At 29.5% G+C, this 14275-nt stretch overlaps 5 protein-coding genes across 9 annotated transcripts in view; 1 reads left to right on the top strand and 4 right to left on the bottom strand.

The window, feature by feature from the left end:
• LOC100646192 (probable Bax inhibitor 1) lies at positions 1 to 2370 on the bottom strand. The gene is made up of 4 exons (XM_003399277.4): positions 2155 to 2370; positions 1164 to 1465; positions 709 to 1034; positions 1 to 350 (listed from the first exon to the last, which is right to left on the bottom strand). Exons 1-4 carry the CDS (start codon positions 2199 to 2201, stop codon positions 315 to 317), a joined length of 711 nt encoding a protein of 236 aa, XP_003399325.1. The 5' UTR covers positions 2202 to 2370; the 3' UTR covers positions 1 to 314.
• Positions 2371 to 2538: 168 nt separating this feature from the next.
• LOC100646072 lies at positions 2539 to 5388 on the top strand. The gene is made up of 8 exons (XM_012314266.3): positions 2539 to 3053; positions 3177 to 3408; positions 3482 to 3579; positions 3637 to 3828; positions 3919 to 4046; positions 4124 to 4325; positions 4395 to 4663; positions 4747 to 5388. The coding sequence occupies exons 1-8, from the start codon at positions 2820 to 2822 to the stop codon at positions 4937 to 4939; spliced, it is 1548 nt and encodes a 515-aa protein (XP_012169656.1). The 5' UTR covers positions 2539 to 2819; the 3' UTR covers positions 4940 to 5388.
• On the bottom strand, positions 5017 to 9244 carry LOC100648604 (unconventional myosin-Ie). 4 transcript variants are annotated; one of them, XM_012314264.3, is made up of 14 exons: positions 9128 to 9244; positions 8995 to 9064; positions 8660 to 8895; positions 8251 to 8580; positions 7917 to 8181; positions 7586 to 7849; positions 7276 to 7511; positions 7026 to 7202; positions 6755 to 6963; positions 6537 to 6688; positions 6284 to 6475; positions 5568 to 6226; positions 5429 to 5509; positions 5017 to 5364 (listed from the first exon to the last, which is right to left on the bottom strand). In XM_012314264.3, exons 1-14 carry the CDS (start codon positions 9143 to 9145, stop codon positions 5269 to 5271), a joined length of 2985 nt encoding a protein of 994 aa, XP_012169654.2. In that variant the 5' UTR covers positions 9146 to 9244; the 3' UTR covers positions 5017 to 5268. The 4 variants fall into 4 exon arrangements, with proteins under 4 accessions (XP_012169654.2, XP_048266475.1, XP_048266476.1 ...); XM_048410518.1 differs by having other exon boundaries at positions 5017 to 5190; positions 5248 to 5364; positions 5568 to 6475; XM_048410519.1 differs by lacking the exon at positions 6284 to 6475.
• A 120-nt stretch (positions 9245 to 9364) lies between these two features.
• Positions 9365 to 14275, bottom strand: part of LOC100646310 (transducin beta-like protein 2) — a 65921-nt gene continuing 61010 nt past the window's right edge. For both annotated transcript variants that reach the window (XM_012314270.3, XM_048410520.1), the window contains 5 exons: positions 10551 to 10774; positions 10290 to 10476; positions 10027 to 10212; positions 9766 to 9948; positions 9365 to 9696 (listed from right to left, as the gene is read on the bottom strand). In XM_012314270.3, coding sequence (XP_012169660.1) covers positions 9473 to 9696; positions 9766 to 9948; positions 10027 to 10212; positions 10290 to 10476; positions 10551 to 10774 — 1004 coding nt within the window. In that variant the 3' untranslated portion in view covers positions 9365 to 9472. The remainder of the gene's footprint in view (positions 9697 to 9765; positions 9949 to 10026; positions 10213 to 10289; positions 10477 to 10550; positions 10775 to 14275) is intronic.
• On the bottom strand, positions 10886 to 13413 carry LOC105666294 (mRNA-capping enzyme). Its single transcript, XM_012314272.2, has 3 exons — positions 12144 to 13413; positions 11931 to 12066; positions 10886 to 11858 (listed from the first exon to the last, which is right to left on the bottom strand). Exons 1-3 carry the CDS (start codon positions 13058 to 13060, stop codon positions 11130 to 11132), a joined length of 1782 nt encoding a protein of 593 aa, XP_012169662.1. The 5' UTR covers positions 13061 to 13413; the 3' UTR covers positions 10886 to 11129.

Raw genomic sequence — 14275 nt, forward strand, 5'->3', positions numbered from 1 at the left:
GACGCTGGAAAATTTTGTTTATTGAAAGATAAAAATATAGTACAATAAATTTATGTCTATTTATGTATACATGTATATAAATCTAATAAATAATTGGAAAAAGAAATGATAACTAAGTAATTTGAAACAAATACATTGCGTTTTTATGACGAGCGTATATCTAAAAATTTTCCGATGTAATGAATAAGCTATATTATTTTAATTCATATTATCATAGTAAATATACGTTTTACATATGGATAGATAGGATGAAGACGTCTAGTTCATGGATTTACTTGAATGGTATGATATCTTACATCTTCCTTTGCTCTCATTTAATCTTTGCGTTTACGTTGATCTTTTAATATTTCCTATAATGGAGTAAAAGAATAATAAGTATTAGTTCACATTCATTTCATCACTTATCACATACTAGAAAATTTACATTGTACATTGTCATTCTATTTCTTAACTATTCGATTTCTATTAATTTGTATATTGAGAAAACTGAGTTCAAAGTTTATGAAGATTAATATGATTGTGATGAGTTAGGACTTAAAAGAATTGAATATTTGTTGCTTTCTAAGTAGAATTTTCATAAATTTGTATTCTTTCTACCAGTAAGATATATGTGGATTGGTTAATTATATTTCTTGCAAAATGGAATTAGAACAGTTAAGAATTAAGACGACATATAGAATATTTGTATATATTGTTTCTAACTTTTACCTTCTGTGTAAGGATTATGAGGAGGTGACGGAAAATGTTGACGAAATCTACAAATAGATCTAGAGAATGTAGAATGAAATCTTTGCTACCCATGTGGTATTTTTCAATAATCAATTGTGTATCATAAATAACAAAACCACACATTAAAAACAGTCCAATATATAAATAGGCTTGGTAGAAAATGGTCCAACGTAAAAATAGATTGACAAATGAAAACAAAACCATAATATTCAGCAAGCTAATTAAGGTACCACCAAGATATAACCAACGTCCTCTTTCAGCCAAAAGGGAGGAAATACTGAATGATACAAATATAACAATTGTTCCTGAAAAAATAATCATATTAAACATTGATATAATTTAATGGTAATCCAATAACCATAACACAATATCACAATATGTAATAATAATAATAGATACATTTTCAAAGATAAATTTAAATAACAATAACTTACCAATCAGGGCAGTTACTATAACAGTTGGATTGACACTCATAACCAATTGAAGTAAAGGACCCAGACCAAGCCCAGAAAAGAATGCAAATCCCAGGAGATAGCTAAGTCGTAACTTTTGATTTTTTCCATTGTCTGGTGTATTAATTAAGGTAAAAAGCAAACCCAATGTACCAAGAGTCGTTAACAAATTGGCTCGCAAGAGCTCTGAGAACATGTGAATATAAACTCCTCCAGCAGCTGATAGCAATGACATGGACAGACATCCATAGACATTTTTCAAGTGTTGCCTAACTGGAGGTTCCCTGCAATCATAAATCTTTATCACAATTTCTACATATTTAGGAATCCTTTGTAAGGAAAATAAAAAATTTTATAAATACATCAAGTATAGTCTTAGACTTTGAACTTAGGTGATAGGGTGTGGTATTAAGATTATAGTAATAGCTAAAATTAATAGTTTAAATAAGATTTAAGAAACGAATAAAAGGTGTAAAAGAAAATAGATAAGGTTCAAGACGATTCGTAAAGAAAAGTATAATTATAATTTTACAAAGCATTCACGCTCGATGTACTTGCTTACTCGTAACACGTCATGCATACTATGCTCGCATAAAAAAGTTTCACTACATGAAATATTCACATTAATGAAGTTCTCGAATATACATACATGTTTGAAGGTCACATCATAACATACCAGTAACGCAGATAAGAGAAAAACGCATATCACGATAAATAATTTTATTCAAAGGTGCGTCGCAAAAAAGATACAGTCGATTTTTATAAAACGAAACGTTTCTTTAACGACTTTCTAGTTACATCATCGTAAATCATTGTATTTTAGAAATCGCGATATAAATGTAATAATAATGAAAAATCAATAGGAAGGAAAATATTAAAGTAAAAATTATAGAAAAGTAAATCTGAGAAAAATATCTTCTCAATAGAAATGTTCATAATTCGAAAAAAATATCCAACGAAAAGATATACGTACAATTTCTTGGTGAAAGAGTTCACAAATGTGTTCAATACTGCTGCCATAATTTCGCTGCTTTACAAATACACCGTAAGAAGACACAATTCGTTAAACGCTGTTGTTTTCCAGCTAATGTACTTGTACAAATCGAGAATAATCATAAACCCTTGAAGTAGACTCTGCTCCGTGGACACGTCAGTGATATTTCTGTGCGTAAATTTTGTCGACACTTCCGATTGGTCGACGTGCCTTCCGAAATTTTATGAAACGTCAGCTTTCACGTGACAATGATGGAGGATGTATTGTTTCGTAAAATAGACAAGAAAAGAAGAAAACTTCTGGCGAGCAATGGCGACATCTTTAGGACGAAATTTGAATTTTTAGGTTTTACAGTTGCTATGTTGTGTGTAAATAACTTCCGTTTGTCTGACAATATGTATATATGTAACAAATTTACATTTATTGTTTAGTTTATAATAGGATTTTGATAAAATTTAATAAAGGAAACCGATACTTTTATATCGAATTAATTGATTATCGCCTTTTATTAAACGCTATTAAAACATATATCTTGTAAAATAATTAGAAAAAAATATAATGTGTGATACAATTTTCATTTCGTCAACCATATTGCTTTAAAATCATTGTAGACGAAATATTTATATTTTGTATAACCTTAAATCATGAAAGAGATGTTAACAAATCAAACTAGTTCAGGATATAGTAACCCTTTCGTTAATAATAATGGAGACAGCAACAGTAACAATACAAACGATAATAATACAAGGAGATATGCTGTTCTTAGTACAGACTGGATATCTGCAATTGGAGAAGAACTGGGAATGCATCCTTTACCAGATTCTTTATTAAAAAGACTCGCAGAAGATGCCTCGTATAGACTTAGAGAAGTTCTACATGTATATTAGTTTTATACATATATTATTATATCTAGAATTATTATTAAATTTACTCTTAAAAAAAATATACATATATAATACATGTTTATCGTTAGAATGAAGCTGATAGAAATTCATTTTTAGAAATGTGTAACAAGATTAAAACATAGCAAAAGAAAACGTCTAACGTCTACAGATGTAAACGCTGTGATTACCAATTTATGTGATGTAGATCCAGTATTAGGAGCACCAGAATCTCTACCAGAGTACCATACAGAAGCAAAAGTCTTTGTTCCTAATGAACGTATTGTTAATTTAGTACAAAAAATAAATGATCCACTTAATATATCGCAAACTAGTGTACCCTTCATTCAAGGTATACTTTACTTATTTATTAATTTAAATATATTCTAACATTATTTGCAATTTATCAATAACACATTCAACAGAATCAGAAATATGTGATACTAGACTAACAGAAGCAAGAAATAATTATGCAAAACGCGCATTAAAAACATTATTTAATGGATCTCAGAAAACATTTCAGGTATGATATATTCAACTATGTGATCTGTTATAAATATTATAACATACACATTTATAGGTTCTAATTAATGATTGTGCCACTAATGTTCATTTGAGTGGGGAAGGAGTAATTGATAAATTAATGTCTATTGCTAGATCTATGATAATTTCAAATAATGTGCAATACACAAGAGTATCAACAAGAACATGCCAACTTATTATTGCAATTGCAAGCAACAGTGAAGCTGTTTATCCATATCACTTAACTTCGGTAATATTCTACAGTAAGATCATATGAATTATATTAATTGATTTATGGATAAACAGATATTTTAAGATCTCTAATATTTTTTTATTACAGGTTGATAAGTTAACTGAATTGTTATTGGAATTACTTTTAGGACAGAGTTTCATAAATCCAAACCTTGAAGCACTCTTTAAAGATTGCACGCTAAAATTAATGCTTCGTTGGCCATCTACTGCTGATAAGTAAATAAATTATTATACACTTAGACGTCATTCAGTAATGATTATCTTGTTATAAAATCGATTTTTATTGTTCGAAGATATATCCCTATGTTGGAGAACGCACTCTTAAAGGAAGAAAAGGTAGATATAAATGGTAATAAAAAAAACATTTTGGTTATGGAGCTACTAGCTAGTATTCAGCCTTTGATGCTTTTTCAACAAGAGATAGGCTCTCCGCTCTCAATACATACTATTTTAAAATTTGCCTTACCTGGTTCTATTCTGTGGCAAAAGATAGCTGTAAGCTAACTTTAAAATATATTTTCTTATATTATTTCTTTCCATTGCTAATGTATCTTTCAATTATAGCTTAGTATTTGTGCTCTTATAAAATCACAAGCTCATACTTTAGATATTGAAGCTTTCATGGAACATTATGGAGATTCTTTACTACCATACTTACCACTTCGTTATAAAAGCACAGTAAATGGTTATAAAAAACCTATTTCTCTTCCTATTACTGTCAAAAGTAAAATAAAATACGTTAAAGTTAGGCCAGTAATAAGTAATCGGCTGTTATGGGATCGACAAACAGCATTTCCTGATTCTACATTACGAGGTCCACGACGAGAAATAAGGTATGCAACTATATTACATTTATCAATTAGAGTAAGTATTTTCCTATGTATTTTTTTATATTGTAATTTTAATACAATTTTAGATTTGCCTTCGCCGGTGGACGACCAGTACCATCTAGTAATTTAAGGCGTGTTAGTTTGAGAGCAAATTATCAGATTTTAAGAAGTGAACTACAAGCTACGCTTGCTCTAGTAGCATCACGAAGGTTATTAGTACTTAAAGATAAAAGAAAGAGATCATTCGATATTTATAATCTATTATACGGTTATTTATAAATTTGTATGTCTCAGTGTGTATGATTTAAATAATAATTTTACGTTTACATTCGAATAGCCTTTGATACAAACAAAAATTATTTTTTAAAACATTTCATTTGGTTTCAAAATACATATAAACATCGTAATATTTTCTCGTTAAAGGGAGAAAACATTATTTCGCATTTATACATAAAGTTTAAGGTTTGTTATTTATGACCCTACCTATAGTAGTACGTTTTATAACAATATCTTCTGTATATTGCTGAAAACTATAACATATATTTATTAAATTAGTAATAAGAAAACGACTGAAGCCATGACCTCACCGAAAAGATCGACTCTGTCTGTTAAAGACAGTCTTGTAACCCTTGCGGTAATACACTACGTGGTAATATATGCGAATTAATCAAACATGTAGCCCGAGTATGCATCCTTATCGGTATCTGAAATAAATATTTTTACCATCAGTGTTGTTTTTCAATACCATCACAATTTTAAAATACATACTGCAGCAAGCTGTCGTCGACTTAAAATTCGATTCTTATAAAAAAGTAAACAAGAATCTATTTCAATAGTAACAATTTTGTCCTGAAAACAATAAATTTTTAGTACATTAAAATTATACTAAGATATCAAAAATACCAACCTTCTCGCAATACATAGAATATCTTCTTTCATTGATATTCTTTACAGAGTCTATATTCATTAAAGAACTATGTAATGTTAAACGCTGTTTCAATAAATTATTGTTATTGTCATTACAATTATCATCTACCATATCATTGTACATATGAAAGTCTTTACCATGTTTAAGTTTTGGAAAATAATCAGAATTGATCGTTTTTATAAATTTTATAGTATTATTTTCAAAGTAAGTTTTAATTTGTACATCACTGAGTTGGTATCTAAGGTTAATTATTTTTGGCCAATTTTTAAGGACACATACTTCTCCAAAAATATTTAGCATCTCTGGCCAGTTATTCTTATTTTGATTCTTACTTTCCGAATAAGTTTCATTCAGACTTTTATTTATATTCCTATTTTCACTCTTATTTTCTGAATAAGTTTCATTCAGACTTTTATTTATATTCTTATTTTTACCTTCCTTATTTTCCATTACAAGATTTAGATGACTTGTTTCCTTATTGTTCTGAGCGAATGGAGCTTCCTCCAAAGAATTTGATGTTTTCAATTCACTTTCAAGCATAATTTTGACAGCTGTATTGTCTTTGTTTATGTTGTATATATTTTGTATTGAAAAGTTAGTTCCCAAATATTTTGAGATAGCTGGTATTATTTTACGTCCTGTGAAAAGAATTTTGAGAAAAGAACAAAAAAGTATATGTAAGATATTATACTTACTACGCTTTATCCAAAACGTTTTTATTTTATTAGCATATTTTATACGATAATTCCTTCTATAGGATTCTAATTTAAGAAAAATAGGCTCTGTTAAAAATATCAACTGCTTTCCAAAATGAACCTGTGTTTGTAGATCTTTCTTAGGTACAATTGACTCCAGAATCAGTTTACATTTGTTGAGATCAATCATTTCTGTTAAAAATTATTTCTATTTCTATACCTAAATAAATAAACAAGTATCTGCACTACCTACCCATAGGCTTTCTGGAGTAACGAACATAAAAATCTTGATGACGTAAACGAATAGGATATTTACATTTAGCTAAAGGTAAAGCATCAAAAATACCAATACATGCCAATTGTTTTTTGAAGTTTTTACGATCCCATTCATTATTTATCGATCGACTGAAAAAATTACTTATTAAATACAAGGATATCATAGAAAAGTAGTTGTAGAAAAATATATATTACTTTGGTTTAACACATCGTACGTAATGCAGGTCACATTTTCTAAGTTCCTTAATAAGTGTATCCATATTATATTTTAATTTAGCTAACATAGTTTTTTTTGTAATAGATCCCTTTACAATATGCAAATATTGTTCCTCTCCAAAATTGATTAAGGAACGAAGAAATTTATTCTTACTTGTACTGAAAATTAGAGATATTTCATTTGGAACCTATAACAAATTTTTAAAATTGTTAATAATTTTCGTTCTGAATCGTAAAATATATTTAATACCTTATCTGTATTTTTAGACAGTAAATCTTCTATAGAATATGTAACAGGACCAGAGTAATGTTCTATAATGAAGTTTCCTTCTTTCTCACTTAAAAACTTTTTTTGTGCATTGTGTAAATTTTTACATACTGATTGAATTATTGTTAATATATCAATCACTACTGGTGATTGACAAGCCTGTAATATAATAACCACAGTATCACTGCAATGATAACTTTTATATACAGTTAAATATATATATTTTACATACATCATTCAAGGTCAAAAATAAATTTTCTTCAATAACGTTTAGACGTTCTTTGTATAAATTGATAGTATGTGAAGGATTGCAAATTTTAATAAAACCTTCCTCTTGTAAATCATTACGATTATTTTCCACACAAGTTTCTATGTAATACTGTTGCATTTTCTCATTAGCATAATTTACACAAAGTTGTTCTATTCCGTTTTTAGTAAACGATTCGAAACCAAAGATATCCAGTATGCCTAAAAAGAATATATACATATATATGTACATAATTTGATAAAACTTCGATATAAAATTCAGTGTTATAACATACCAAGCCATTGTGAATATTGTTGTTTTAAAGATAAAGTTTTATTTGCATGATTTAAGATCCAATGAAAAAGAAGATCGTACATATATCTAATTATACTATGTAATCTGTTGCGACACGCATCAACAGTAACAAGGTGTCGATGATATGAGGTATGTTTCCGCCAAGAACTTTGTGGATTTATGAGAATAGTAGTAAGTAATTCCATGATAGTATCTTCAGTTAAAGAACTAAGAACACAAGTACTTTTTAGAGCTTCCTTTGATTCTACAAATATGGTTATATAAAATTTCTCATTCTTGTGTTATATGTTAGGATAAGTAGTGCAACATACTGTTATTACTAAAATCAATTGCACATATTTCACCATCTTCTCTAAATTCAATATTTCCCATATGAATCAATAAGGCAAGAACTTGAAAAATGTTCTTTTTTTGATCAGATTTGAAATCCAATATATCCAATGCGTTCAGAGTATCTTGGAAACTTTCTTGAAAATATTTCTTCTTATTGCAATCTATAACATTTAATATATCATAATATTTATCTTTAGATAAATTAAGAATTTCAAGTTCTGTAGGTGACATTCCAAATATCATCTGAAATATATTTTTTTAGTATTTCTTACAGATACTTTCAGCTGTATAAGAATATGTAATAAATCAAACCTGATAAAAAATTTGAAAATTGCTTGAACCTCTTGTTACTCTATTTCTTTCTAAGAGAAACGAGTTAATAGTTGCACCAGAAATAATTCCACTTTTATAATGAAGTTTTACAAGTTGTCCATGTCTTGAACTTATTTCATTTTTTTCAGTACAGGCAGTTGTAAAAGTAGATATCAAACGACAAGCGTCTGTAATTCTTAGCATAATATTGTGTGCACAATCTCCCTGAGATAACTGTACTGACCATTTGTTAATATTACTAAGAAACTCTAGACACTTGCAAGCATTGAATGTTTTTCCTGTTCCAGTTTCTCCACTTATAACAATTACCTTAATATATGATATACTGATAAGTTTGAAAAGAAAATCAATGTCTTTTATGATGATCTATCTCTTCTAAATGTTCTACCTGAGCATTTCGTCCATGTTCTTTGATAAGATTGTAATGTGCCTTAGCAGCAACAGCAAATATGTGAGGATTTGCTTCATACGTAGTATGAGATATATCAATATGTTTATTAAATTCTGAAGAATCATACAAATGAGATGTTGATACTTCATTGTTAGGATTTAATGTCAGAAGTAGTGAGCCAACCCACGTATAAATTTGACCACGTTGTAATCTTTGTAAAAGAAAATCTATAACTGAGAAAGAAACATTATTTGTAAAATGCTTTTTGTTATTTTATTATTTGATAAAAAGTATTTAAGTCTTTTATACAGAAATATCATATGCATACATACTAATATTTTCATCTTCTGGTAAAGTACCTAAATCGGTAATGAAATCCCATCCGGCTTGGGAAATTGGTTGCTGTAAAATGTATGTAATATATAAGAGAATGTGATATAAATGATATTTTCATTAATGACAAACCTCTTCTGTTGCTGGCATAATGTTCTCCACATCTATTACTGGCAATATGAGTAAACGAAATGATCTCGTCAGAAACAAATATTTATTTGCTCAAGGTCAAAAAAGTTCACATATCGGTTTCTACCCGCATTATTCAAAATTATAACTTCTACGTAGATGACGTAATTTACGTTACAAAAACAATAAAGTTCTTTAAACGTATCAAATGTTTTTAATTTATTATTATAAACAAATGAATTCACGTATGAATCTCTTTATTCAAATACATTAGAAAATTATATTACAAACAATTCTTTAAATGCAGTTTAAAATTATTTGTCTTTAAAAAAGTTTATGTTTAATTCATTAAGGACACTTCTCTTCCATTGCTTGAAGAAACTTTCTGTTATTTTGAATAAGTTTCTCTAAACGTTCCTTTGTAGCTGAAGTTTGCTTTTGTGTAAGTTTACGTCTTGCAGATTCGATTGCCACTCGATAACCAGCAACATTGCGGAAAACTTTTATATGTCTATCTCCAGCGACTAAAACATATTCTCCCACAGCATCAAAAGCTAGGCTCGTAATAGGTCCTGTAATGTAATATTATATGTATATAAATACAAAAAATGCAGTATTTATATATTATAATGAAAAAGTACCCAGAAAAATATCTTCTATGGTAGTATCCAACAAGCCAGTAATTGTAGAATAAAAACTTAACGAAGATCCATGAGCTATCGCTAAAACTTCAGTATTAGGAGATAACGCAATATTAGCTGTTATTGTACTTTCCCATGGTCCAGTTTGAAGTATATGAGGATCCTCTCCTTTTTTGAATTCAACTATATACATATAAATTGGCAAATGTAACACAATTTGACACAAAAATAATTTATGAAAAGAATAACTCAATTTATTACTTTTTATATCGTATAAACGATAAGTTTCATCTTTTGATACAGTAGCCATACAACTACTATCAGCACTGAAAGTAAAATCAAGTACCCCAGATGAGTGACCAGCAAGATCGAAAGCCTTTACTACTTGTTTAAATTCTCCTGATTTACTAAATACTACTTCCCATATGTTTGCATCTGGAGTGAATCCTAAATAATAAAATATCATTATTGAGACATGGAGTAAGTGTTAGTTAGAGCTAAGATAAAATATTCTAAAGAATTACCGGATGTACCGACGAAACGTCCACAAGGTGATATTCGTGCTCGATAGGTCGATCCAAGATGCAATTCTATAGTTGCGAGAACTTGTCCTTTAAGGTCCCATACTACAAGATCGTTCACTTTACTGCATGTAATAATATATTTTCCTGTACATGCAATATCCATGCCAACAACATCTTCTATATGCCGCTAAAAAATTAATGATAAAAGATATGAAATTTATGTATAAAAAATAATATAATAAAGAGATATTTAGTACGTACCTTTGGAAATTCTAAAGCTTTAATTGCAGAGGCTAAGGTACCATCTGGTTTCTTGGAAATTTTATAAACTTCGATAGTATTTGCTATAGCTTTATGAATGAGAAAAGCTTTACTATCAGGAGACCAGCGTACTAATGTCGCATGATCGAATTCTATATTAACACGTAGCGATCTTTTTTCTTTTATTGTCAATTCTTTCGTGCACCATAACAAAACAGTCCTATCTGAAAAATTAGAGATCACAGTCTTACAAAACTATTTTAATAAAAGGCCTAAAATAAGTCTGACAAGGAAAGGATTAGGTGATAAGTATCTTATATAAGACCAAAAACACATTTAATTTATTACAGAGTATCTTTATTGAGCGAACAATTTAAGATTGTTACAGTTTTACAGCAATTGAAACAAGTTTCAATACAATACAAGTACAATGTATACAAATACAAGTACAAGTAAACTTGTACACATATGCTAGATACACGTATTCCATGCTTATAGACCAATTAAAATCTCACAATAAGTCTACCATTTCTTAAATCTTAAATACATTATAGTATCATTAAAACTATGTGTAGTTAGTTATATGTGACGTTTTTTATTTGGAGGTGGCATAAGATCAGAATCATCTATTAGAAATCGGTGCCTATTAATATAATCTAAAAGTCGTTCAGTTGTTATGGGTTTCATAATGCTTTTGCATACAGATTGAGCCGTATTGTATGAATTAGGAAATGATTTATCAGTTCTTTCACGCATGAAAACCCATTGGCCATTTTCAAATTTACATTCAATAATTGCATTATTTAAATCTTTTATTTGTTTGGTAACTTTCATTTTATCAAATGGTTCTTTCATACCACCTACGTAGAGATAGCCAATTTTCCTTGGAAGAATTCCTTCTCCAGATTCTGTAATTATTTTTAATCTAAAATCAACAGAATTCTGTGACAAGGGTTTCCATTTTAAAACATCTGGCGAAAGCCCTGGAAAATAGGGTTCCTTAGAAGGTTGAAATATTAAACCATCAGGTTCATGGCCTAGTTGTTTGGCAAATTTTTCACTTAATAAATTAGCAGCTTGTGTCACATCCCAAAAATGTTTTAATCGTACTGAAAAGGGTTCCATTTCTTTTCTCAATTTTCCTTCCTTCATTGCTCTATGTCTGCCACCTATAATTTCTCGTTCAATGATGCAAGAACGCTCAGGATGGAATGGTAATTTGCTAATATCTTTGCCATCGTACATCACTACATCATAAACTAAGTATCTTGGATATTCTTTACCATTTGCTTTGTCAATCACCATTTCCTATAAAGTTATTTCTATCAATAACCAGTTCGATAATTTCAAAATTGACGAACCTTGTTAAAGATTACTTACACCATCCAATAATGTATCTTTAAGAGTTCTAGATATGTCTTTTGGATGTGGAAAAGTCATTCCATTAACTTGAAATACACTATTATCTCTATCTACAAAATAAATGTCTCCATCTGCTTGAATCATCATCATATATCTAAATAAATATAATCAATATATTTTAAAGTTGCCTTCAATGTTTTAAATATATTGTTATCTATATTGTTATCTAACCTGGTCCCATCTGCTTTCCACGACACTCTATATGGTTTTTCATGTAGCAATCTAATATTATCTTCATCCATAGAAACTGGCTGAGAACCTGGAAATCCAGTTGATTTCCAAGAACAAATACCTTGAACACGTCTCTGTATTCCACTTAACTTTCTATCCTCTAAAATAGGAGTTACTCCAGGTACACCAGCCATGAATATCGGATTTTTGTTATTAAACTCACGCTTCCTTTTTTTATTGGGTACATCTTGATTATAATTATCATTATTGGCACTAGTGCCTTCATCTGTATCTTCTATATTGGAATCGTCATATTCTAAACACCAAGCTGGTCTAGGAGCAGGATCAGGAGCATCCTCTACATCATCGTATCTCCTAAATAGTTCTTGTATATAGTCAGCTTTATATATGCCTGGTGGTCTTGCAGTGGCAAATTCTGCCAAACCAGCATCAACGCTAGTACCATCAGTTTCTACTAAATAACTAATTATAAGGAAGCCAGTTCTATTAAAACCATGTGTGCAATGAACACCGATAACTTCCAACGGGTTAAACGATATAAAATTTCTGCAAATTTGCACAAAAATTCTTGTTTGTTCTTCAGAGGGAGTTTCGCCGTGACCTCTGCACTGCAACTTTAAATATTTGCAACCATACGCTTCTAAACTTTCCTTCTCATAAAATCTCGTAGTGTTGGTTAGGTCAATCCATAGACCTAATTTTATTTTCTGACTCTTTAACGATGCAAATAACATATCCACTGAGAAACGACATTCTTCTGGCACTTGGCTATCAAATGCAGACGATAGCGGAGTCTTGAAAGCGAGAAATTTATTCTGTATTAGTTTCACTGCTTTCCGTGGGCAATGAAGCCATCGGGGCGGAATTGGCCCTTTGCTTTCGTTCCTATTTGACATTTTATCGTGTTTTTCTTTCTTATAAAATTAATTTTCTATAACTTCTAGTCTATTAATCAATTTTTATAAGTGTGAGACACTGAAAATCATTTTTAAAAACACGAAAACATGAAAAATACAGCACTATAACCTCGTATTTATTTTTCCAATCACATTCGTTTTTCTATTTCTTCGTACACACGTAATAGATTAATTTTTTCAAACTTGTCATTTATGCTATTAAGATCACAAAGTAGATATTCAATTAATTTGCAAATAAGATACACAAATTTTGCTTCCAAATACGTTCTAAACAAAGGAACAGCTGTTGCTAGCGTCCACTGAACGCCATTACAGGTTTTCACAATTTCGACTTTTAGCAAACTTCTCGATAAGTCGATGAAACGTATCGATATTCAATAGAATCGACTTGACTTTTCGAAATTTAAATTTAGACATAAAATTAAGTTTTAGGTATTCCGAACTTTAAAATTTGCCATATAATCGATACTATTTTTGAATTGACATTGCTGTGACATACAAGCTCATACATGAATATTGCGTTGACACTTTTTTTATTGTAGGATCATTATATGCAATGGTATAAACAACGATTAATTAAAAGTAACAATTTTATTTTACTTCAAGTTACCTTGACAAATAACTTCAAGTATGTCTAAATTAATTCTTTCTTCCTATACCTATATCCGCGGTTAGAAACGTTATTCAAGGTCATCGTTGGTTAAATCAACTAAAGTATAAGCACGAAGGTGAAGAGCAAGGCGAGGTCCCTCGCTCAAACAGCGGGGGAAATTATTCTCATAGGAAACGAATAATTCGTCCCTGATGTTTCACGTATCACTGATTCCACGGACAAATATCTAGCACATTGCCCAACGTTAAATAAATACAAAAACTTAGATGCTCGGTACTATTAATTATCAACGATGAGAGACTTGTAAGATCATTAAAAAATATATTAACCTGTAAATTAATATACTGATATATATAATCACCTATAAATTCTTATTTTTCATTCAAAAATATGTAGATTCTTTATTTTTAACGGCGTGTAACAATTATAGTTACAAAACTATTAGTATTAGTTATAAGGTTATAAATATATTTAAGACGATCTTTTTCTTCGTTAAACTTATCGTGAAATAATAAATCGTGATATGATAAAATTTACTTTTAGAAATTAATATGCGATCAAAGAAAAATCGTCATCTGTAA

The sequence above is a fragment of the Bombus terrestris genome, chromosome 11 (genome assembly GCF_910591885.1).
Source record: "Bombus terrestris chromosome 11, iyBomTerr1.2, whole genome shotgun sequence".
NCBI classification, from domain to species: domain Eukaryota; kingdom Metazoa; phylum Arthropoda; class Insecta; order Hymenoptera; family Apidae; genus Bombus; species Bombus terrestris.

What these genes read in the sequence shown, in the direction of transcription:
- LOC100648604 (XM_048410518.1), bottom strand. An exon ending in TATTTTTGACCTTGAATGAT is followed by an intron (nt 7,203 to 7,275) that starts GTATGTAAAATA and finishes ATTATATTACAG; the next exon opens with GCTTGTCAATCACCAGTAGT. An exon ending in TTACTCCAGAAAGCCTATGG is followed by an intron (nt 6,476 to 6,536) that starts GTAGGTAGTGCA and finishes AATTTTTAACAG; the next exon opens with AAATGATTGATCTCAACAAA.
- LOC100646192 (XM_003399277.4), bottom strand. Translation starts at nt 2,201, where the DNA reads ATGGCAGCAGTATTGAACACATTTGTGAACTCTTTCACCAAGAAATT. An exon ending in TATAGTAACTGCCCTGATTG is followed by an intron (nt 1,035 to 1,163) that starts GTAAGTTATTGT and finishes TTATTTTTTCAG; the next exon opens with GAACAATTGTTATATTTGTA. An exon ending in TCATAATCCTTACACAGAAG is followed by an intron (nt 351 to 708) that starts GTAAAAGTTAGA and finishes ACTCCATTATAG; the next exon opens with GAAATATTAAAAGATCAACG.
- LOC105666294 (XM_012314272.2), bottom strand. Translation starts at nt 13,060, where the DNA reads ATGTCAAATAGGAACGAAAGCAAAGGGCCAATTCCGCCCCGATGGCTT. An exon ending in TGGAAAGCAGATGGGACCAG is followed by an intron (nt 12,067 to 12,143) that starts GTTAGATAACAA and finishes ATATTTATTTAG; the next exon opens with ATATATGATGATGATTCAAG. An exon ending in AAGATACATTATTGGATGGT is followed by an intron (nt 11,859 to 11,930) that starts GTAAGTAATCTT and finishes ATAACTTTATAG; the next exon opens with GAAATGGTGATTGACAAAGC.
- LOC100646072 (XM_012314266.3), top strand. Translation starts at nt 2,820, where the DNA reads ATGAAAGAGATGTTAACAAATCAAACTAGTTCAGGATATAGTAACCCT. An exon ending in ATCCATATCACTTAACTTCG is followed by an intron (nt 3,829 to 3,918) that starts GTAATATTCTAC and finishes TTTTTATTACAG; the next exon opens with GTTGATAAGTTAACTGAATT. An exon ending in TTCTGTGGCAAAAGATAGCT is followed by an intron (nt 4,326 to 4,394) that starts GTAAGCTAACTT and finishes TTTCAATTATAG; the next exon opens with CTTAGTATTTGTGCTCTTAT.